We start from the raw sequence: 23,922 nt of genomic DNA on the forward strand, positions 1-23,922 counted from the left end.
GAATAAGTTCTTGGATGGACCTGGTCCTGGTATTCTGATTTTTCAAGGCAAAACTGGCAGACTAACTTACAGATGTAGAAAGTAGTGTTTGGGTCTAACTGTGTCTAGTAGTATCTAGAATTGCCTTAAAAATAAGGAGCGCTGGTTCATCATCTTTCTGTGCTGTGGAGATGCACACATAGATATCCAAATGTGTATGAATGTATGTTGCCTGCTGTGGGGTGCAAATCAGTGGTAGGTACCTGTGACAACCCAGGGACATCCCAGTGGGAACAGGCTGAGAAAACATTCAAGCTCTGCTGGGACAGGGGGATAGTTTACAAGAACAAGTGTTATGTGAGCTGAAAATTCTACTCCCTTTTTCCAGGATGCCTAACATTTCTGGTGATTAAGGTAGCCACTGGATGTTATGGCATATGTAATAAGACTCCACATGGGAGTGAGAATCTGTGCATGCTCCACGACACCTGAGCTCACTGCTGCACTGAAGCACTGTCCTTGGTTTCTCTCAGATCTGCATCAGTCTTGGCTCATGCACTGCAGTGAAGTGGTTAGGGTAAAAGCTGTGTGATGGGAGAGAAGTTTTACATATGTAGAAGCAGAGAGAAGGAAGGAATTTGGTTTTGTTATATAACAGGTGGTCCAGCTTACTGATGGAAATGTTTTCCTCCTTGAAAGTTCTCAGTGAATATTTTAAATGAGGGCAGTTTAACAGTGTGCTCTGAACAGAAGTTCTTGGTAAAAGGTATTTATACACAGTCTGAAGAGTTGGTTGTCTAACAGAGGGCATTTTTATGGAAGCAGAGATTGGAGTGCTTCTGGCTGAATGTCACAGTCAGACCAATGGTACAAAACCTGTACCCAAGGTTCTTAGAGCTTCCTAATATCTAGAAGGTTCTAAAGGTATCTAGAAAGTTAAAATAAAACTTGAAGCATTTAAGGAACTTTGTCAAGTTTTAGAGAGTGACAGAGAAAAAATCACAAGTCTGGGTTTATTGAGTCACTGAACTTTTTCATATTTGATAAAGTAAAATTCAATAAAGTCACATAAAATGCATGGGGGGGGTTGCATTCTTATTACTTATTATTTTTTGCTCAGGGTATTATTTTTTTGTACTTGTACTTTTTACAAGTACATGCTTCACTATTCTGATACCTGTCCAAAGGCACTGTCAGACAAATTTCAGATTGAGCAAATGCTTTTGTTCTTCCTTAAAAGTTACTTAGAATTTCTCACTGCTCCTTCACCTGCTTAGAAAAAGGTGAAATGATTTCATGAGTTTGTTGATTTTGAGGTCAATGAGCAATGCCTGAAAGCAGAGCTCAGGCTGCAGGGGTGCTTTGTCTGGTAGCTTGTGCCCCTCAACCTCTTAGGAAACTGCATCTTCTCCTTCTCTCTGTGACACTGGCAAAGCTGATTCAAGCCTTTATTTATACAGCCATAAATAAATAAAGCAAATTGTTAAGCAAACAGCAACTGTTTTATTGTAGTTTGCAATTAGTAGTAAAGGTTTGCCAATTTATGCATCTAGCAAGTAATGATATCAACTAGGAAAAGAGGAATCTCTTCTCACAGGGGAAAACTTCTATCCCTCCCTGTATTCAACATGAACATAAAGAGAGGAAAATTAATCTATAAATAAACCAAATGAACTCATATGCCACAATGCCTTTCACACCAGTTTTAATAATCATGATCAGTGTCACTCAGAAGCTGTTTTAAGAACCAGCTGGGATAAATACCACTTAGCTTTGAATCCAACATTAGTACTAGAATTAGGAAATTGATAATTTTATTCCAGGTGCCAGGTGGCAAAATTTCTTTTCTCCCAGGTATTGATAAATCCCCAGGGCTTACTGCAGGAGACAGCCTGACGTGCACAGTGATTAGCCTTCCTTTGCACTCCCCAGCTCTACAGGCAGCAATGTCAGAGGAGGGGAGATCAGCTAAAGCCAGTCATAGCAATCTGTGGCAATAACAACATGCCAGAACTCTTAAACTGCTGTGAGGGCTGATTTTTCTCCTTCCACCTCTGCTTTTTCTGTCTCTCTGCTGTAGAAATGCACCAGCATTGCACTCTGCTGATAGACTTGAACCTTTCACATCTCCTACACCTCCTAGAATGAGGGAAAGGCAGCTGGATTCATAGCACCTCATCTGCAGAGCATTGGCTGCCCAAATGAAGAATAAACAGGTGAATTTGGTGAGTTTCTTGTTCTATTTAAGTGTGTTGAAAAGAAGTAAAAGGATTTTTAAAAAGTTAATTTCAGATGTTGTGATTGCTCTTTCCTAAGTCTCCAGAGTGGCATGGCTAGGAAACTCTGAAAATTTACTTTAATAGCTCTCTGATCCTCTGAGATCAGTTGCAGGCTGGAGTAGAATGACTGCAAAGCTACAAATGCCTGAAAATATCAGTCTTCTTGATTGAAGCAGCATCAGCGTACTAGAGACCTCGTATCATACAACAATTAGCTGTTTATAGATTTGTTGCTCCAGAATGGGCAAACAAAGTGATGAATATAGAAAGGTTTCAAATGTCTTAAATAAATTAGCACTGTCATGGAAGGGAAAAGATGAGATTCAAAACTACCACCCAGTTTAATGTATTACAACTGCATTAATTAATTCATGATGTTTTTAAATTATAGGGACAAAATAAACAAAAGTTACTTTTTTCAGATATGAAAGTCCTGACTTTTCTGTTCTGATTATTCAGTGCCTAATTCTTGTACACAGAGTGTATACACAGAGTGCCATTGTTTTGGTCTTTGTTACCTATAGAATTTGTCTACTTTTTCAGCAGCATTTTTTATATAGGGTAGGAAGTTGATTAAATGACAGTTGGTTTCTGCAACCTGTTCTGGTACCAGTATGCAAATGCATTTCAAGGGATGATACTTAAATCTGTTGAGAATTTTGACCAACCGGAATTGGTTTTGGATGAGTGAGATGTTTTCATCTGGGGTTTTGATTGTTATTGCTTTGGACCTCACAGTTTATTAGACTAAACGGACAAGTGTTTTTAGGTTCAGTAAACCTTTTTATATTATTTGGGTGATAAGAACGTAGAATTTTCTTGCTTTGTAAAATGAATTTTACACAGAACATGTCTTTCTTTGACTAAAACTGTACAAATAAAAGAAATTTTCCCAAAGAAGGCAAATTTGGAAAGGTGCTCTGACTATGGTAAGTGATCTTACTGCTTCCTGAAAGATTAATAGTGAAGTGAAAGGGCTTGCTTCCTCTAATTTCCATATTATGACTTTGGATTAGAGACATTGTAAGTGAGGTAGGTGCTGAGAGATGATGTCTGACAGCAGTGTTATGGATGGGGGCAGAAAGAACTTCTTTGGACAGAGTAGGATTTGAGCAGGTTTAAAAAAAAACATATGGAACAGCCATCACAGCCCTCTGACATAGAACAGTGGGGATCAGCATTTTAGTTTTGTGGCTCTTCGTAAACATACAAGTTGATTTATTGACAGCATTAAGACCTGTCTATCAATGGCTGGAAATGATAGCATTACTTGGAGAAGGGACAGATGAAATGTAAACTGGATTCTCTGGGTCTTTTCCACTACTATTTCTGCTTTAAGAGCAGAAATATTTTGAGTTGCAAAATATGCAGGTCTGTCTTGCTTGTGTGCAGCCTCAGAGGCAGAGATGCAGAGGCTGTCATATTTTAAAGCATAGCAAAGGAGATGAAGACATCCAGGAGTATTTCCCCAGCAAGTGGATAGCCTGATCAAAGGATTTCAGTGTTTCTGAAGAATTCTTAAAAATACATGCTCTTTATGTTGTTAGATATGCTAACTAAACTTGTATGAGGAAGAGAGCTTGGAGAGAGAGATTAGGACTGACATTTTGATTTGTGGTTACTGGATACCAATCATGGTATGTTAAATTTATATATAAAATTATTTTAGAGATCTTATTTTTTAAGCCAGTGATGGAAAAATATTTTTCTAATTCCATGTGCTTCATGCAATTATAAATGTAAAAATACCCTTTGAAATTCACTAGCTTTTCATGAAGTTGTCTTGTGAAGCTCTGATATGCTTTCTGTATATTTTTATATTTCCTCTTTTAATGTGAAAAATTGCACATACTTAAGGCATCTTAATACCTACTGATCTCATTGTACTCTGCAGCAATCCTGTGACTGTTTTGTCACAAATGGTGAAGGGAATACATACATGGAGTACAGTATTGCTAAAAAAATAAACATAAGTTCTCTTGAGAACAAAATAATATTAAAAAAGAAGAAAAGTAGAACCCAAGATTGTCAAATAGCAGGAGTTCTTCTGAATGATTAGACTACTTTCAGAAAGACAACAATATATTTTATAATGTCTAGGAATGTAATTTGGAAGATATAATTTATAGAGAGATTAAAGGATTTGCAGGTTTTGTTTATAGACATTGAAAATGATAGTTCAGCTGTGCAACGGCATTCTTCCCAGCTTAAATGTTTTTATTACAAAAAGAAGAAGTGCAGTTCCTGCCTGTACCTCCTGTATTTTTGACTTTTAGTGGTACTTTATGTTATTTGTGTGAACTATGAAAATAGTCATGTAGTGACCCTATCTTCACATACACCCTAAAACATATTGAAAATTGTTATTGTTGTTTAAAGGAAGCCCTCGAAAAAAAAGCCCTCCTGATGGCTGAGCATATGATTGTAAAACTCCTGTTGTTGAATGACATCTCTTCTCCAAGAAGTTGAAGTGCCAATGTTGGCCAGGGAAGATCAAATTGACTAGGATGGCTCTAGTAAAGCTTTCCTGTGACTAGCACAAAAAAGAAAATGACAGGCTTTTCACTGTCATGTATCTCTAAAGTAGATTTCTGTTGCTTTGGTTTTTTGGAGTCTGTTTCTGTTGGTGTCCTCCAGCTTCAGCCCTGACCAGGACTCACCAGCTCACAGGAGGTCCTTCAGAAAATCCCCTATCAGGGTACTTAAAGGAACACATTTTCAGTGAAGTCAGGCCCAAAAGCATGTATGAACTAGACATCACAACATTTTCCATCCACAGATTTTAAAAGGATGGGTGCATCCCTCAGCAGTACCAGGTGGATTATTTTCTGGACGGTGGGCATAGCAGCCAATTTTCTTGCAGTGATTGTTAATGCTGGCACTTTCCACACATCTGGGTATCGATCTGCTCCACTGTCTGACACTCTGCTCTGCTGGATGAAGGATTGCCTTTCTGCCTTTGGAGTGTTCATTGCTGCTGAGGTATGTTTCATGGATCTTCAGTCCATATGAGATCATATCTCACTGGAAAATAAGTACTCTACCAACAAGCTGACTCACTCTCTCAGCTGGAGAGGTGATGTGCCAGTGTCTGGGTCAGTAGAAGTTTGTTATGACTGAAAACCAGGTGTAGTGATGGGTATGTGAGTATGGTGTGGAGTTGCTAGTTCTTTTGAGAAGCAGATGTGAAGTTTTCATGGCATGCAGCACCCTCTCCTCGCTTTGCTATGGCTAGTTACTGGAGATATTGCTGCCTGAGAAACACTGTACTCACAAAATTACACCTAGAGGTACATTGACTGTGCTGATCATTAATTGTTTTTTATGGATCACCAATCTTCTTCAGTATGAATAACACAGAGTCTTAGGGGAAAATGTAAAATCTTTGGAAGATGCTGATCTGAAAGAGAGAAGGGAAGCAGATTTTATGTGAAGCACCTGGATAGGTGTTTTGTCTGAAGTACAGTGAGATGCAGGAGAATTTGTGTTTTCTTTAAGTGAGACCTGTTCTTAAAAGACCAGTTGCATAAATGGTTTGAAATACATTTTGGGGACTGAATACTTTCTATGGAATAAATACATATTTGCTAGGTTTTCTCACCAGCATCAAGTAAAAGGCATCCTCTAATCATCATTTTAAATAGGATGGGTTTTCTTGTGATAGCTGGCTACCCTCTCATGATTTTAAATGTGCCCTATGAATAGAATGACAGTATCTTGTTGAAATGGAGACTGCATCCTGGCTTGAGGGTCACTCCAATACAGAGCCAATGCTTCCAGAGATGAGTTGCAATGCTTTTTCTCTATATATAAATTTCTAGATCAGAGTATCTTTTAATTAGTTCAAAACTAAGGGTTGAAGTATCTAACATGAATTATTCCTTTAGTTCTTCTCATATTGTTCTCTTTATTTTCTTATAGCAAAATTTTGGGGATCCCCACAAATACCAAAAATGGTTATCACAAGGTAATGAAGCTGATGTTTAATTATGCTGTCAGGCCTTTAATTTAATATCCTGAAGATGCTGAGACCGTCCTGAAGACAGGGATTTTTAGCTGGTGATTGCAATTAGTTGCAATTAGTGTGTGAACTGTGAGTGGCTAGTCCTGAAGCCCCATCACACTCCGGGCTGTGGGACAGGAGTGACTCTGGTGTTCCTGATCCGGCTTTGCCCTCTGGTGGTACCCGCTTGAAAGATTCTCTGAGCTCGAGAGAGATAAATCCTCTAAAGACCCTGAAAAGAGCTAGAAAAAAAACACAGGTGTGTGTGATGGATGTAAAAGTACACTAAAAGAAGGAAAGGTCTCGCAGACATCAGTGCTGTGGATGCCAAAGATGATGCTAAGGAAGTCAGAGGCAGAAAGGTTCAGTGCTCCTTCATCAAGGTAAGCCTGACAAGAAGGAGTTTTTCTGACACACAGTTCCTCGCTGCTCTGACCAACCCTTTGACATGAAGCACTTGAGAAATATCATAAGTATTGTCTTATTGAAGCTCAGTCCTTTTCCTGATTGTGAGGACACACCCTGAAGAGACTGTCCTATATCTTGGTAATAGAGAATTGTGGATGAGGAAAATGGTTTATGACCAACACTTGAGCAGATGTGGGCAGGACGGTGAGGAGAGAAAATCAAGACAAATACTGAGACCTGCAAGACCCAGACAAACACTTTGGCAATTGGGATTTGGTTTGGAAAGCCAAGCTAATTCTTTCCACTGCAAATACCTATACCCCTCTATCTGTAAAACCCCTTGCCATTTTCTTTAGCCTCGTTCTTTCAGTTCTGCAGGTTACTGTATAAAATAGTGTAGGAACAGTAAATTCCCTAGTAGGATCACTTAAGCTTAGTGATCATTTCCACATCATAGTTTAAGACATCATCCTGCATATTTTACCAAAATATCTAAACAAAGAATTCTCACAGTTCCCTGCTGTTGAAAAACAGAAGACTTGAGAAGAATCTTATAGCTCAGCTGTTTAATCTACTTACAAACAATTATAAGTAGATTATGGTTGGCATTTATATAGCATGTAAGGGAAATCTTCCTTCTCAGAGAATCTGATTTAAACTGTTGTCAGTTTCTTAAATGTCCTAATAGGTGTAAATCTTTTTGTCCTCATATGGTTCTTATTTTGTGCAGCCTTCCAGTTTATACCCTTCCTCTTATAAAGGGTATTAGAAAATCTCATCTTTGAAGGATTATCAATGAACCCTTGTCTTCAGGATACTTTTGGTGATTTGAAATTTTAGTAATTCAAAATAGTCATGTAAGCAACCTGAAAAAGCCTTAGGCCTGTCATAACCAATTGATAGCAATAGTTTAGCTGTATTCCAGTTGGAGACAGCTTCAATCCTATATAAGACTGGGATAAAGTGTCTTCTTTTTTTCCTATACAGAAAAAGCTGACAAAACTCAGCACCACTAACTAACTTAAATACGGTAAACTATTCCTATTTTTGAATTTTTAAATTTTTTTAAAATTTAACTTTTCATGTCATTATTATGCTCTTAAAACCAACACTTTCTATTTGAAACCAAAGAGGAGTAGAAAAGACTACATTTTTTTTTTTTTTTGTCACTTTGGAGTAAGGACAAAATTATAACTGAGGAATATTTCACCAAGGAATGGATAAATAAATCTAGAGGTTTGTGAAGCTGCTTGCCTGACTGTTTTGGCTACATTGCCAAAATACTTCCTGGTCCGTTCAGATCTGAATCTCTCCAAGTTCACTTTCGTGCCAAAGCAGATTAAGAGTTGTGTTACAGACGCCCAGGTATCTGTCAGGTCTCATTTAGTTATTCTTCACAGTTGTTCTCACACAGACTTACATGGTTAGATCCTTCCCAAAATACACAATTGTTGATCAAAATTCCTTAAGGAACTAGAGAAGGGGTTGATCTGCTCAATACCACCAGTCATGTTTGGAGTATTTACTCTGCTCAGGCTAACAAGTTTTGAATACCTCCTGTAACCCCTGGGGGAGCTCAGCTTGATGATCAGGGGACAAGTCCTTCACCTTCTTTCAGAGTGTCTACAGTTGGCTTTATAGGATGTAGGATGTCCACAAGTGGCTTACTTCCTACTTGAGTGTTTTTTTGTAAAGATCCCTGTGCTCTCCTGGATGATGCTTTATCCACAATTCCATTGTTCTCTGACTCGTTATAGAGGTGCACATTGTTTTTTTCATGCTTTCTTTAATACTCTGGTACAAACTTACCGTACAATGCGGTGTCTGACTGGTGGGAAGAATGATGTGCAGGACTCTAACGATTTCAGGAGGCTAATTAATTACTTTATTAAATTCTATTATACTATAACTGTATTACACTAACAAGAACTATCACTAACTAACTAGCAAAGCCATGACTGGCTCCTGACAGTCCTGACACATACGTAGATCCAATTGGTCAATGAATCTAAACAACTATCACCAGAATCCAATCAAACAATCACCTTGGGTGAACAATCTCCATACTATATTCCACATGGGCACAAACACAGCACAGAAGGAAATAAGAATTGCTTTGATCCTCTTTTCTCTGCTTCTCTCACAGCTTCTCTCGGGAGAAATCTTGAGAAAGCTAGGTCTCTCTCTGTTCAGAGCTATGTGAATGCCACAAAACTGTTTTAGAATTAGGGAATGGAATTTGCCTCTAAAGCAGAGCAGGTTCAGTGAAGCAAAGCTGGCTCTTTCAAATACATGTGCCATGAGGTATCTTCCTCTTATTTGTTTTAAACTAAAAACCTATTAGACACAATATTGCTCTTAGCTTCATAAAATCCTTGTCTGGCAGAGGGTCTGGCATATATTCTGATTTAGATGCTAAAACTGATTTTGAAGCATTAAGCCTTTTGTTAGAAAAATCCCAGATGCAATAGAACAACTTTTAAAAAGCTAAACTATTTCCTCTTCCGATACAATAAAAATCTAAAACTAATAATTTTTTAAGTTTGTAAATTTTGGGAAAATGTAATTGTCTTTATTAATGTTAAAGATTCTGTAAGTACGTCAAATTGTGATGTGATATTAATGCATAATGATGTGAGCATAGCTGTTTGCCTACAAAGTAAGCAGATGCTGGAATAACACTTGAATCTCCTTGGAATGAGCTAAAATCTAGTAATCAAAACAGAAGATGAAAAATAAGCATATGGAGAGGCAACACATGATCCACTACTCTATGCTTTAATTAGAGCTAACTATTCAGAGTGGGACTTTTCAGCTGTGGTGTCATAACTCTACATCATAATAATAATAAATGTGGAAATAATAATTACTTGTAAGTAAGTAAGACACAATAAAATGCAGTAAAATGCTGCTAATAAGAAACTTTTTATTTCAATGGACTAGGATTTTGTCTTAGAGCTTCTACTGTGATTGCAATTGTAAATAATGGCAAGAGGGCTTATTTAACTCTGTCTTTGAAATATAAGAGAGAGAGACTTCAGATCTTCATGTAATTTTCTGTGGAATTTGGATAATATTTTTAAAATTTTAGTCAAAAGTGTGCAGTCTCCCTGCTTGCAGATAGAGGGTTTTCCAAGTTGTGTTACTGAATAAAGTCTGGCTAAAAGAAGGTGCATATAAGCTCAATTTTTCTTGGCTGATGCAACAAAATGTACTTGGCCAATTTTCTAGCATGGCTGGGTTTTGGGTTGGTTTTTTTCCAACCCAGAAATTTAGACATTTTAAAAACTGAGCATCTGGGGATGAAGTTTTCTTATAAATTGACACAGGGCATGTAATTTCAGGCTTTCTGCCCTCCTGCTGATGAATAACAAAGAGAATGTAGTTGAACTTTCTTTTAGCTTTAGAACAAATGTGCCCTTCAAAAGTATTTACACATCTTTCATTCTATCTGTTAAGCTTGCCTGCAACTTTTGCATTTGGGTGGGGTTTTTTCTTCCCCTTTTCTCCTTTTTGTCTTCCAACAGACAGCAGTAAGTTTGTCAGTGATGGTTAATCATGTAGACCAATGTTACTGCAGCTTTTTGAGAGCCCAGGTGGGACCAACAATGTTGCAACAGTAATAAAATTTTCCTATTTATGACATCTTAGTAGTAGAAGGAAGAAGCAGGTGATTCTTTCACATCAGAAATGGAGGAAAAAAGTGGAAATGTTTGTCCCAATTTTGACACTTGAAATGGTAGACGCAATGTTAAGGGGAAAGGTCTTGTCTCCCATCTTTCTCCCTTCTCACACCTGAATACAAGGAGGTCTTCAGCCCCCAACCCAAAGCATGTGGTATTTTACATGGGTTGTTGAATCAGGGTTAGTGCATGGGCAAGGCTTGCTGATTGATTCCTAGGAGGAGAGGGGATGTGAGTATGATGGAAACAGCAAACTGATAGAGATGGGAGGGAGGTCAGAGCAGCAGTGGATTAATCTACAGGTATATACAGCTATAGAACTTACTGCAGATAAGGGTTTATGCAGAGGCATCTCTTTCATTAGTTACTATGATAATCAGTACTGGTTTAATATTACATGGCTGTGGTCTGTTTTGAAATCACAAAAAACTCTTATATCATTATATGTCATCTTTAAGATTATTAAATGTACTACAAAAATATTATTTTCTAGGTGGTACCTGTTGGAGGTTAGTAATACTAATTGTTAGCATTGAGGCCGAGGTAGAAATTAAGTCAAAGTCCACTTTCCTAACTGAGCTGCATGCCGTTACTGGGAGAAGTTTTCAGTCTGGAAGTGCTCATTCCCCACCCTCAGTGAGAGCCACCTCATCCTGTTGCAGCAGGTCCAGAGGAGGGTCACAAAGATGAATAAAAGAATGTAGCATCTCTCCTGTGAGAAGCTGAGGGACTTGGGATTGTTCAGCTGGCAGAAAAGAAAGTGCAAGGGAGACCTTATTGTGGCCTTCCAGTATTTTTTAGGGGGCCTTTAAGAAGGATGGGAACAAATGTTTCAGCAGGGCCCATTGGACTGGGACAAGGGGAAATGTTTTTTAGCTAAAAAGAGAGTTAATTTGGACCATTATAAGGAGGAAGTTTTCTACAGTGAAGGTGGTGAAACACTGGCATATGTTGCCTAGAGAGGTGGCAAGTGCCATATCCCTGGAAACTCTCAAGATCATGTTAAACAAGGCTCTGAACAACCTGATCTACTTAAAAATGTTCCTACTAATTGGAGGGGCCTCGGACTAGAGGGCTTTTGAAGACCCCTTCCAACCCAACTATTCTATGATTCTGTGGCCCACTAGCTAAGAGTGCTGGAGTAGCAGAGCATTACCTGGTCACCCTTCACCTTGGTGGAGACAGCAGGGCTGGGCCGGAAAGTCATAACAGACAGCTTCACACTTTCAGATAATAGACCTGGTTGTATAATTTTCTCCCTGGGGGAGACAAACCTTTGAGGTACCTACAAGTAAGGGAAGCTTGGTTCTGCCTTGCTGCAATTTCATACACTCAGAATTGGAAATGAGAAGGCAAAAGGCTGTGGGGGCTCTGCCTGTCTTCTTCTCCCCTCCCTTCTTTGCTCTTTAGAGGCCAAACTTCATAGAAGTGGGGAACAGCAAACTGCTGATGAAATAGTTGCCACATGCTTTTCTGTAAATTCTGGGTATTCTCAGGAACCTCTTGCTAAAAAAAATGTATTAAATGAGTTCATTATAATCACAGGATCATGTAGGCCAAGTTCTAAAAAGTGTCCAGTAGCTAATGATCCTTCTGTCAAATATGTCGTGTTGTTTACTTCTGTCATACATAGGTTGTAGAGGCTCCCTTCTCCTGGAGTTCTTAGGATGACATATCACTAATGTAACTCCTTTTATGCTTCTATTTCTTTCTTCTGAATACTGACCATTTGCCACTGATTGGAAGTAACAGGGAGACAAATTTACATTTCCACTGATACATATTTCATGCATTATTATTCTATTTGCTAGCAACAGTTCTTTTTTGCTTTTTAATGATATGACTCATTGTTTATTTTCCATGCACCTTTGTTTAGGAAAAAGCTTTTTAGGTCTTCCTTACATAGGAATAAACATTGTGGTCTTAGGAAGAAACATATGCTGTAGCATTTCTTAGATCCAATATTTCTTGTAACTTCCCACGCAGAGTTTAACCTTCTCATCAAAATAGTGAATTACTAGAGTTCCGTCTACTTTTTCCAAAAGAGATGAGGAAAGAGTGAAAGAATGTCCCCTGGCATGGATAAAGGGAAGAACTTATGTCTGTGAAGCAGATCTCAGGTTGACAGAGGTTTCCATTACTATAATTCTTTAGGAATCACAGAGAGAAAGAAAATCAGGGCTATAACATAAATAGCTTATCTGAGCCCACATATGTTGGTGTGGCCCTCTAGGATAACCTGTCCTGCTGACACTATAACTCAGCACTGAAGCTCAAAATACCTGTCTACATACACCATACATCATGGCCTTCCAGTGTTTCAAGTCAGAGAGCTGATCCTGTCATTTGTCTGCTGTCAGGTGTCTGAGCTGCGTTAATTACCAGCAAGTCTGTGCTTACAGGCAGTAGGATATGTCCTTTGCTGGCATAGTCTACATTAAGAAGGTAAAGATCAATCAAATTGATGTACACTTACCATGCCCTGTAGCTGAAAATACAGGCACTCAGGACAAGCCAGCTTCATGAGCCATGGATAGGAGACCACATGCTGAAATTCAGCCTAAGAATGGATGCAAACTGGGACCTGTTTTCTTGGTTTCCTTCCAGAGTGAATTCTGGTTGCTGCTGCTGCAGTCACTTTAAAGGATATGGAATCACTAAAGTCCTGTGGGGAAAAAAAAAAAAAAAAAAAAAAAAAAAAAAGCAGTAAGCAGTGGACTTCTCCCATGTAAAGATATCGGCATATTGCATCCTTCTGATCTCCTATCTGAACGGCCATATAAGTAATGCTTTGCTTGTTCACTGAAGTAGCTAGTACATAAAATAATAATCTTGCCTTTTTTGCCCAAAGTCACTAGCCATGACTCCCCTTCTTTATGTACTGTTAATGCCCAGTTAACTGTATCCTCCTCTTGTTCTCTGTGTTCTGAGTGAAAGGAAATGACAGCTCTGGAGTGGGTGTATGTCATAATGTACTAGACTCTTATTTCCACTGCCATTTAAATCTCATGCCTTTCTAATGCTCTTTTAAGTTAGCTGTTGCATATGATTCACCTACAACTGCAATTTTTACCCTGTTACAAGAAAAACCTTTTAAACTCTTTGTTACATTCTTTTGCTCCTACACTAATCGTTAAAGTAATCACATTTGACTTACATGTAGGGTTAAGTGACCAGCTGTAAAATTTTCTTTTTAGTCTTTCAAGAGTTTTAAGATAGGCCTGACTTACTGGGTGCCTGAGATTAATCTGTGCTGTAGGTCAAGAAAATATGATTGTATGTAGTTACTATAATAAAGACCTTACTAATGAAAAGGTACTGGGGAGGGTGGGGAGGAGAGATCATACCAACTCGTATGTTTGGATGAACGGACTCTTCAGGTTTGGATTTGCTCAGATACTTCAATTATCTTAGTTCTTTGTATTCTAATCAATTTAATATCATGAGACAACATAACATATATTTTGCAATATCCCTTTTTTTTAATGCCTATGAGGGAGAATTATCTTTGTAAATTCAGAACAGCTGCTGCTCTGCTGGCCCAGATACATATTTTTCAGCCTTTTATTTTTTTTTATGAAACCTACTTGCTGGTGAGTCTTATGCACAAACATGAGGAAAAAAGTTTACCAAAAGGCCATTAAATACTTGATGTCTTTAACATGGAAAGATAAACTTTAAAAGCAACTGGTTTGGAAAGGGACCAGCCTGAAAGAGATTCATTCATATGAATGCTGATCCAGGTGTAAACGTCCCCTATAGGATGTGACCCAAAGAATGCAGGCAACAATCTGGAACCTCTGTGAGAAAATTTTCTCTCAAACAGGAGGTATCAAAGCAGACAGAGTGGATATTTTTCTTTAAAAGTGGACTGGGGCAATTTGCACTTAAGCCTGGCCTAAACAGTTCTCCATTTGAGGCCCATTCTCACCATCCTAGTGAATGCCCCTTGCTGATGTCAGTCAGACTCTGTCATTAGAGGTTTTAACTTCACCCACGTCCTGGCCCTGACCTCTTGCAGCAGAGAAACAAGAGGAGAGCTGAGGCAAAGAAGTGCCACGAGTTGTTCTTGTGGACAGTGTGTTATATGCCATTTCACAGTAAGACCCAGAGCTTTAAAGCAATGAATATATCTCTGTAATGACTTACTTTCCAGGGATACGAATTAGAGTGAGAGGGGATGTCCTTCTCTTTGCTTCAGCAGGAGATTGCAGGAACCATCCCTTTTAGTAAACTTGCTGAACTTACTGAAAACAGTATCTGTAAGTTACTCCAACTAAAAGCCACAATATGGTCCCCTCTACTGAGGCATTTCACCTCTGAAGAATTTGGGAAAGCTGTGGGAAATTTTCACATTTACCAGGGCTAGCTGTTTTCACATTTACCAGCAGTTACACTACTTCATTTTGTACCAGTTAATAGGCTCAGCAGAAGAAACACAGTCATCACTAGTCATCAGAGCCAGATTATTTTCACCACTTGATTTTCAGCCGTGAGCCTAAAAATGCCAATATCTATGCAATTTTTTTTGCATTAAGTTCTTTTAATGAGTCATTCCTTTCTCCTTCAACAGTTGTAGGAAGGATAATCTCAGTTAGAAACATTAAAAATAAGCAGGTGGGACTCTAACAGGAATTGATCTGTAAACATAAAGGAAAACCATAATGTATTAATTCTGTGAGTCTCTGCATGATTGATTTTTCTATACAGACCAATCTCATCTCCTATTTTATTTTTGTGTGTCTATTTCTTTTTTCCTTTTTGGATTGAAGCCAGTAAACTGTCTTCCTCACGCTTTATTGCCAAAGTTAATTTTCTTCTAAATGAATAAATACCAATAAAAAGGGTATACTTGTTGTAGAAGAAGGAAGAATGCAACCATCTTGAAATTATTAAAAAAGCTCTTGAATCCAATCTTTAAACTCCTGTGAGTGGCTGGTGCTTCACACCCACATACCTCCTGCACACTGAACATCTGTATGAGACATCTGGACATTTGTCAGTTTTGAAATATCATTGCCTTCACATCAAGCATGGACTCAGATGTGTTCTGGTATGTATCAAGTTCTCCAGTACTATCAGTAACAGAGAAACCTCCCATAACATCTAATTATACAAGGCTTAAATTTCTAATATTTTTTGCATGTCTTTCAATTCTAACCAGATTTTTTTGAAAATGTTCTGTATTACTAAGTCACCCTCAACTACTACCAGAAAAAATGCTGAGTACAGAGATTTTGCATTACTCTTTCAGCATTATAGAGTATGGCAGAAGTATTGCCTCTCCTCTCCTCTCCTCTCCTCTCCTCTCCTCTCCTCTCCTCTCCTCTCCTCTCCTCTCCTCTCCTCTCCTCAGGTTTCTAAGAAAACCTCTTAAAAACTCTTTCCTTCTTCAAAACATGATCGTAAATGAGAATTTTGTTGTAAACAGTTCAGATTTTTTTCTTTTACTTACAAGATGTAGTGGGAGACATTAAGTTAAGAAAATACTGCCAAACTGTAGTTTTTACAGTAAGCAAGTTTTCAAATAAATTTTCCTGAACTTTAGTCTAGAAAAATGTCAAAAGTTGTTGATGTATTACTATAATGTCTAAATTAGATTTTAAAATTATTATTTCTGGAAGTCGCATATGAAACCTGTTTTGTGCTTATTCTTTAAACAGCTTAACATTTCTGAAAACTGTTGCAACAACAGAACTAGTAGGCAGAAAATCAATATATTTGAATGACTTCATTTTTCTTTAGTATATAGAAAAAATGTGTTCACAATACGTAGCTTACATTTTTGTAGTTTCGGTGGCTTTTTTACCTTCTGAGGGCTTCAGCGGGTTCTCAGATCAACATACTAATTTTTTATATGCAGACTGATGGGGATCAGAAAAGGTCTGACTAAATTATTTGCTTTGCATTCTAGCATAACTTCCCAAAACTGCTCAGTTACAGAGTCATAAATAGATGTTATTCATAACAAGAGCAGGTGGCTAATTAAAAAAATATTGTAGAAGGTGTTAGGGAGTTATGCAAATCAGTGTTAATTTTTTTGCCTAGTTTCAAATAAAAGCATAATTGTATCTGTAAATTTTTAATCGTATTGGGCAGAATCATTCAGTAAAACTAAATGCAGCTTTATCACCTCTGATTAATGGATTTTCCGAAATAACTTCTGCTATACGGATTCCAGCATCAGTGCAATCTGGCATGGCTTAATCATGGTTTAACCAAAAGCTCTCCTCTGTACTTTGGCAGGAGATTGCAAGAATCAATCCCAGTATTTCCCCCCAGTGCCATGCTCTGGACATTGAGGACAATTACACTACCAGCAATGCAGAGTTAATCATCAGTTCCTCTGATTTTCACTTTTATCTGTTTAGGAGTCTGTATACAATCATTTTGGTCATGAATAATTTCAGAAACAACAAAGGACCCTTAAAGAACAAATACCCATTTCACTTCCATTTTTTTATAGGATGGAAATTCTGGGGTGTGCAAGACCCGTTGAAACCTGAAAAACATCTCTTTCCTCACTCCCCTGCATCATGTATTTATGACAGGTCCTCCCTGGCATACCATTCTTCTTCTTGCCTCATGTAAAATTTTTTTGGCTTGTCTTCTCTTTTCATGTAGTTTATCTTCCTTTCTTTCATCCCCCCATCTTCTCCCTCCTGGCCCCAAGTTCACTATTTTCTTAATAAGCTAAGCAAAAATAGTATTGTCTCTCCAAATTGTGTCACACACTCTCTACCACCTTCCTTCCTTATTAATTTAGTAGATATAATACAAGATTAGACCTAAAAGAAGTCAGCCTCAGTGCAGTCCCTTTAAATGATCAGTACTGTTTATAACATCTGAATGTTTAAAATAACTTCTTCTAAGATGCTAGTGGTGCTGGGATATTTTCTTTTTAAAGAATAACCTAACTAATGAATTTAGTATTCTGCTTTTTGTATTCTGGCAGTCTCTGGAAGAAAACTCTCACACGATACATTTAAAGCTCCATAAGTGTAAAACAATGAATTGCTGTCTCTACCAGAAACTCTTGTTCCAGCTCCATTTTATGTACATTGTAGCAGATCCTTACACTCATACAAACTGCTCATTTTAAACACTAAAATTCCTCAGCTGAGTGTGGTAAGTTTTAGCAAAAAATAAGGATTACCATATTCGTAGACTTAAAGGGGAGGACTGTGGCACAGATTCTGTCTTCTCTATCTTTTTTCTTCCAGTCCAGGTCACCAAGTGGGTACAGGGAATTTTAGACTCCAAAGCTCTTTCTTCTCGCTTTCAATCAATCTCCAGTATCTATGCATACACGTTGCAGGAAAAGTAGTACAAGATAACACAGCATGAAATATTTTGGACAGAAATGTGATACTTGTTTATGAAATCTTTAGTCAAGCTGGTTTAATGTCTTCACACTTGTTGTCTCATGGTCTTCATGCACTCACTGTTTTACATGCACACACACACACAGACACATGCATGTACTTGAAAGCGCCAAGATGTGTCTGGTCCAAGGGGACATGCAGGTGTTTCTATTCATATTTACTACATTCATATACCAACTGTAACATTTCTGTTAAAAATTTACAGTGTCAAATAGCAAGATATTTGGGGGAAAACTGTACATACTATGTCATAAGGAGAGATAAAAAGGTGATTCACCTGTTCTAAAATCACACTGGCTGTCACTTCAGTAAAAAAGAAGGCCAGGTGATAGCAAAAAATTCACCTCATAATGAAATTCATCAGAGTTTTTGAGTATGTGATCATATTAAAAGACAGAGAAGTCCCAAATATGGGGGAGAATTAAGCTGCTAAAAGAACATGAGTAATTATTATTTCCAGGATTCACAAATTATAATTGGAGTTAAAAAGAAATGTCACTAATTATGGAAGATACCTTGCATAGGCTAATGAAATAAAGTCCAATAAATAATTTTTAAAAGTTTTTAATCCAGTCATGAAAAAAATCAGTCTTATGCTTAAGACTAAAAAAGCCTTTCCATTTTTAACTGCATTGAAAGACCAAAAAATTTTTCTTGTAGTGTAACATTTACTAGTTTAAGGCTTATAGATAGATCATTAACTAGAAACAGCCCAAATAGGTTCTTTTTGGCTTTGAAGAGTCTATAAAACAATGTTTTCTTCTACTCATTATTTAAATTTCCCCAAAGTCTTATAATCAAAGGAATGAATACAATGAATGAATAAAGTTAGTAGGTTCATTTTGCAAAAGTTTGCAAAGGTTCAAGTGCTAATCTGCTTAAATATGTATAAAGCTACAGAGGTAAACTTACTCATGCAGAGCTCATGCAGAGCAAGTAATTATTGTATTCAGGGTAATAACACTAATAACACTTTTACTGAATGCAATGTATAGGATCAGACATCTCATCTAAAACACTAGTGATAAGAAAATCTAACCTTTAATAGCTGGCACATTAGTATTCCATGTAGCAGTACTTACACATTCAGCAGTACTTCATGAAGCTTCAATAAAAATCACAAGCAGCTCTACTGACTTTGTAGTTCAGTATAAGTCCCAATGCTTTTTTGGGCTAAGATCTTAATTTTATTTGAAAGAAAATGTTACGACGAACAACTCAATAAAAGTTAAAATCTTTATGTATGTGAATAATAATTGAACTGCTAAATTCCCATCTGCCAGGTGTCAGAACTAAAAATTACATTAAAAGATTGTGAAATTCCTCTTCTATAGATTTAATAGATAATGGTGGCTGTATCATTTCAATATTGATTCCATTCAGGGTTTCTGTTCTGCAAAGAATGGTGCTTGGTATCCAGATGAATCAGTTCTGAGGACACTGCCATTCCAGCTTGGCAGTAAGTCTGGCAGAATGTCTAGGAGAATGAAGGCAAACCTCCAGTGATGGATAAAGATTATGATGTAGTTAACTACAAAGGGGAATTAATAACTTTCCTGGGCGGGATAAACCAGTTCTATCTATCAGAAAAAAACACCTAATTCAATCTTGGGGACTCTCAATATTGGAAGGTTTTCTGTGGACAAGGGCATTGGGGTGGTCCTCACTAGAAATTCTCTTTTAGACACAAAGAAAAGTGAGGAAAAAAATTGTTTAGGTTTACCTTCAAGATTTCCAGAATTTTTGAACTGAACATTTCTACTTCTTCCTTAAAAATTTTAAAGAGCTTTACAGGGGACAGAGAACTTCTGTACTCTGTGCAGGAAAATCTGAAAAAATAATCAAAATATTCTGTCCCTCTCTCTTTACCTAGAAGCTTTACTTCCTTACTTGCAGATATTTGTATGAATTGCATAGTGCTCTGCTATTCAAGTGTTTGTATGACAGATTTCTACAGAGGGAACAGAGCAGTGAACTACTTATGATTTGGGGCATTAATAGTCTAAAAGGGAAAAGGAAATGCAAAATCAGAGAAAGGACCCAGCATTGAACAGTCTAACCTAGCACCCCTTCTCTTCCCCTTGGCATTTAGTGTTTTATACCTGGCAGCCAACTACATAGACATCAAAGATCTCTTACTCACAATTTCAGTCACAATAATTCAGCAATCCAAAATTATCACATAGTGGAGTCCAGCATTACCACTCGTTTAAGGCTAGTGTGTCCAAAAGCTTTACACATATTAACAAAAATAGAATTACAAGAGTGGAGTGCAAAAGCAAAAGAGATAAATTTGCACAGGTACACCTTAGTTTGCTATATTTCTTTTCTTAATTGAGAGGAATTAATTCAAAGATAGAGTGTAAGAATGAAAACTACTCCTCACAGTTGCAGATGTTTTTTCGCATGTTGGTCATAGGGAAAACTAATATACCTGGGGTTTTTAGGCTACAATATGGGGTGACTAATTTATATGCTGAGGAAACCTACTCAGTTTTCAAATACTGACCTGAGTTTTCAAAGCCAAGGAATTGTACTAAGATTAATTTCAGCATTGTGCCTTACTTGGTGACTGAAAGATTAAATATCATGGGCTCGTATTCACACAAACTTGTTTAAGGCTAGGATCATCATTCAGCTGGCTGATGAAAGCATGATTTATGATAATGACAGTATAAAGATAAATTGTAGTTCTTAAACCAAGTGTCATTTTTAAAACTATAACTCTCCTTATTCTCTTGACATTTTATATTGGTGAAGAAAAGCTACTGACATTTGTATCTAATAATTTGGCCCAACCTATGATGCAGACCAGTGTGATCTTTAAGGTGCCTTCCAACTCAAATCATTCTGTGATTCAATGACTTGCTATATTGACTTCTTTACTTGTCTCCATTAATTGACAGTTGCATATTTTAAACAAAACCACAAATATTGTGAAGATGCCAGGCTGTACCTTGATAATTTGTCTTAGGCATGAGGCCTAAGAGTAACACTGCTTCCAAACATACCTGAACTCTAAAGGCCCTTCACCTGAAGGCAGAATGAGCATCTGTAATGGCAAAAAAATTTTTCACTTCTTGGGTTGCAAGCAAGTTTCATGGTCTAAGCATAAATATGTTGTGTCATCAAATGCTGTATTACCAAGTGCCAAATCTGTCTTGAAATGAAAATTAAATGTAATGATTATGTAAAAATAGGCTAAAATCCAAGCTGAGCAATTCTTTGTTTTGTTCTGAATTTGTTGCCTGTTTTTTTGCATAATGAACAAAAAAAATACTGTGGAGTATTTATTCATGATGTCTGCTCACTTTCTAAGGTATTGCAAATGTTTCTGACAATGTTGTAGTGGAGGCTGTGAACTTTTGATGTGAACAGATGGGAGAAAGAAAAACTGAGTGTAATTAAAACTTAAATGTCGAAAGTTTGATCTTGCAGTATCTACTCAAAATGACTTCCCTGTGTAGAGAGAGTTCAGCTTGAATAAACACCATACTAAAGGCTTCTAAGAAACCATAAAAATTTTCCCATTGTTTGTCCTTTCATGCTTCAATTAGGTGAACAGGCATAATTTAGAAAAAGAGGTTATTAATCACCAATGTTCTATACTGCTTCTTCCAGTGGTGACCCAGAAAACAATCTATCTGCTTCTAGTGTCAAGGGTGCCTAAACACTGCAAGGCAAGAATGATCAAGTGGCTAAGGCATTAGATGCAATTTAAAAAATAGACGTTATTAATACCTGATTCAGTTTTAAAATTACTGTGACACACCAGAGGTCACTTCAACATTATTTTCCGGGCATAAGTTGGTGACAGAGCTTTTCTATTATCCTATGATGATAACTCAGATAAACATAAAAATACAAGGTTCATTTTCTAGTGATCTGGTAGCATAAAGCTCTACCTCCACATCTTCCACATTGAGTGGAAAAAAACCAACTCAAAAAAACCAACTATTTTCATCCAATGTTTGGTCTGTTTACAAGAAACCTTTTCCTATTTTGTTATAATTTTGTTTTCTGTGAATTATACAAACAATACTTAATTTAAAGAGTTTCACTTATAACCTTCAATACCCAGAGACTGCTGCTGATTTGTTCTTTAGAAAATAAATTGTACTGTGGCAATTTCAAAGAATTTCAATAGAAATAGCTTTATGACCTAAAATCTGGAATTTGGGATATTTTCATGGCACATAGGTGAGTTTCAATGATGACTTTATTGTCTGACTTTCAGAAAAGTGTATGATCACCTTCACTCTTTGTGCAAACAGGTTATGACTGGTTACTCCTTTCAAAATCAAAATTGTATTTTGTTGGAGTCTTGCCACTCTCACAACATGCTTTGGTTGAACAAAACTAGTTTTATTAGTATCCACCAAATTCTATTAGTATAGGATTACTCTGTCTACAAAATTGCAAGGTATAAAAAAAGAAGAAAAGCACTTGTGCTAGTTAGAAAATAAGAACAGTATGTAGCAACTCTAGTACAGAACTTCTAAGTACAATTCTTGTCAGCTTTTGATTTCAGTGTATTTAACTTCCTTATTTAAAATTCTGTAAACTGGAGAATAGAAAACAGATCTTCCACAGTGCAGGTTATAAAAAGCAGACATGTATGACCTACTCCTAACAGTAGATACATGAAAGAAACTACAACATTTTTCCAATTTTAAGGGAAATTAATAATTTACATCAGCTTTTGGGGTTTTTCCTGTACTACTAGAAAATTTTGAGAAGAATTTGTTTATTAAAAAGAAAAAAAAGTTTGGTAGAGTACTTGGCTTTTGAAAAACCTATATTTTATATTATGACCCACACTTTGAAAAGAAATCTCATGACTTTGAGGCTAGGGCAGAAGTACCTTCAAGCCCAAAAATCAGTTGTCTGTGCCTTACAACATCACAGCAATGGCAAATTTACAAAGATGACAGTCCCACAGAAGAGTCTCAGTAACAACTCTGGCAGCACCATGCTGCTGTGATAGCAATCTGAGTACATGTAAAGCAGATATGCACACAAATAAATTCTTCACTAACAGGAAGAGGCTATCAAAAACTGTTCTCAGAAATATGGCAAGGAATAGTGCATATTTACATGGTGCTTATGATTGCTTTTCTGTTTCTTATACCATAATTATGAAATATCCACAGGGCTTTTGTTCACAGGTCTTTCCTCAGAGAGACATCCTTGCCAGACCCAGCAGCAGTTGGGCATCAGCTTTCCTCATGTCACTCCTTTGTGCTAGGAGATGCTTGGATCTCTATATTCCTCCCAGGTATCCTGTCACTACCTTTACCTTCTGTACACTTTTCTTTACATCTGTGTTTTGCCCCAGTCTTCTTGCCCCAGTCTCCATGCAGGCCTCCTGGTGTTTTCATCTGAATTCCTTGCTCATCAGGATGGATTGCTCTGGACCCTGAGGGAGGCAATCTTTTCCTTGCTTCCTTGAGTAACAACCAACTCTCTTGCGCCCCTTTAACTTCAGGTGCTTGTCCTGTGGAACTCTCTCAAGCAGATTCACAAGGAGGCCACTGTCTGCTCATTCCTGGATGTAGTGTGCCTCCAGCAGACATTGGTGAGGCTGAACCTCCCCCATGAGCACCAGGACTGAAAAACATGAGGTTACTTCCAGCCCTTTGTAGAGAATCTCATCCTTATGGCTGATGAGACTGGGAGCATAAAGTTGTCCAGTCCTAAGGACAGAGACTACAGGGAAACTGAATTGCTGCCCCTGACTGCGGAATGGGAAGGTGTAGAGAAGACAAAGCCAGACTGTCCACGAAATTGTGTGGGGAAGGATCAAATGGAAATACACAAATGTGGGAACATGAGAAATCATTGTTGGGTGTAATGGAAAGCTTTTTGACTGATACAATGCTTAAGCACTGAAACATTGTCTAGAGGAGCAATGAAATCTTCAGTTGGGTTTTTTCAAAACCTGACTGGACAAAGTCCTGAGCAAACTGATGTACACAGACCTGCTTTAGGGAGAGGCTTGGACTAGGTGACCTTCAGTGGTCCCTTCCAGCATAAATTATCCTATAATTTCTGTCTTGTTAATGGAAAGTGAAAAGAAAGCTTTTCATTCAGCCTTGAATGACTTCTCCCAAGCCTTTCAGTAGTTCCAAACACTTCGGTGGTTCTTGGACTCTGCTCAGTTAGAAGATCTAAATCAGGCAAAT

At 37.5% G+C, this 23,922-nt stretch overlaps 1 protein-coding gene across 1 annotated transcript in view; it reads left to right on the top strand.

The window, feature by feature from the left end:
* The first annotated feature begins 1,930 nt into the window (after window positions 1-1,930).
* TRPM3 (transient receptor potential cation channel subfamily M member 3) overlaps window positions 1,931-23,922 on the top strand; it is a 406,906-nt gene continuing 384,914 nt past the window's right edge. Inside the window, exon 1 of the mRNA XM_077790276.1 lies at window positions 1,931-2,204. Coding sequence (XP_077646402.1) covers window positions 2,181-2,204 — 24 coding nt within the window. The 5' untranslated portion in view covers window positions 1,931-2,180. The remainder of the gene's footprint in view (window positions 2,205-23,922) is intronic.

This window comes from Lonchura striata, chromosome Z (assembly GCF_046129695.1).
Source record: "Lonchura striata isolate bLonStr1 chromosome Z, bLonStr1.mat, whole genome shotgun sequence".
Taxonomy (NCBI): Eukaryota; Metazoa; Chordata; class Aves; order Passeriformes; family Estrildidae; genus Lonchura; species Lonchura striata.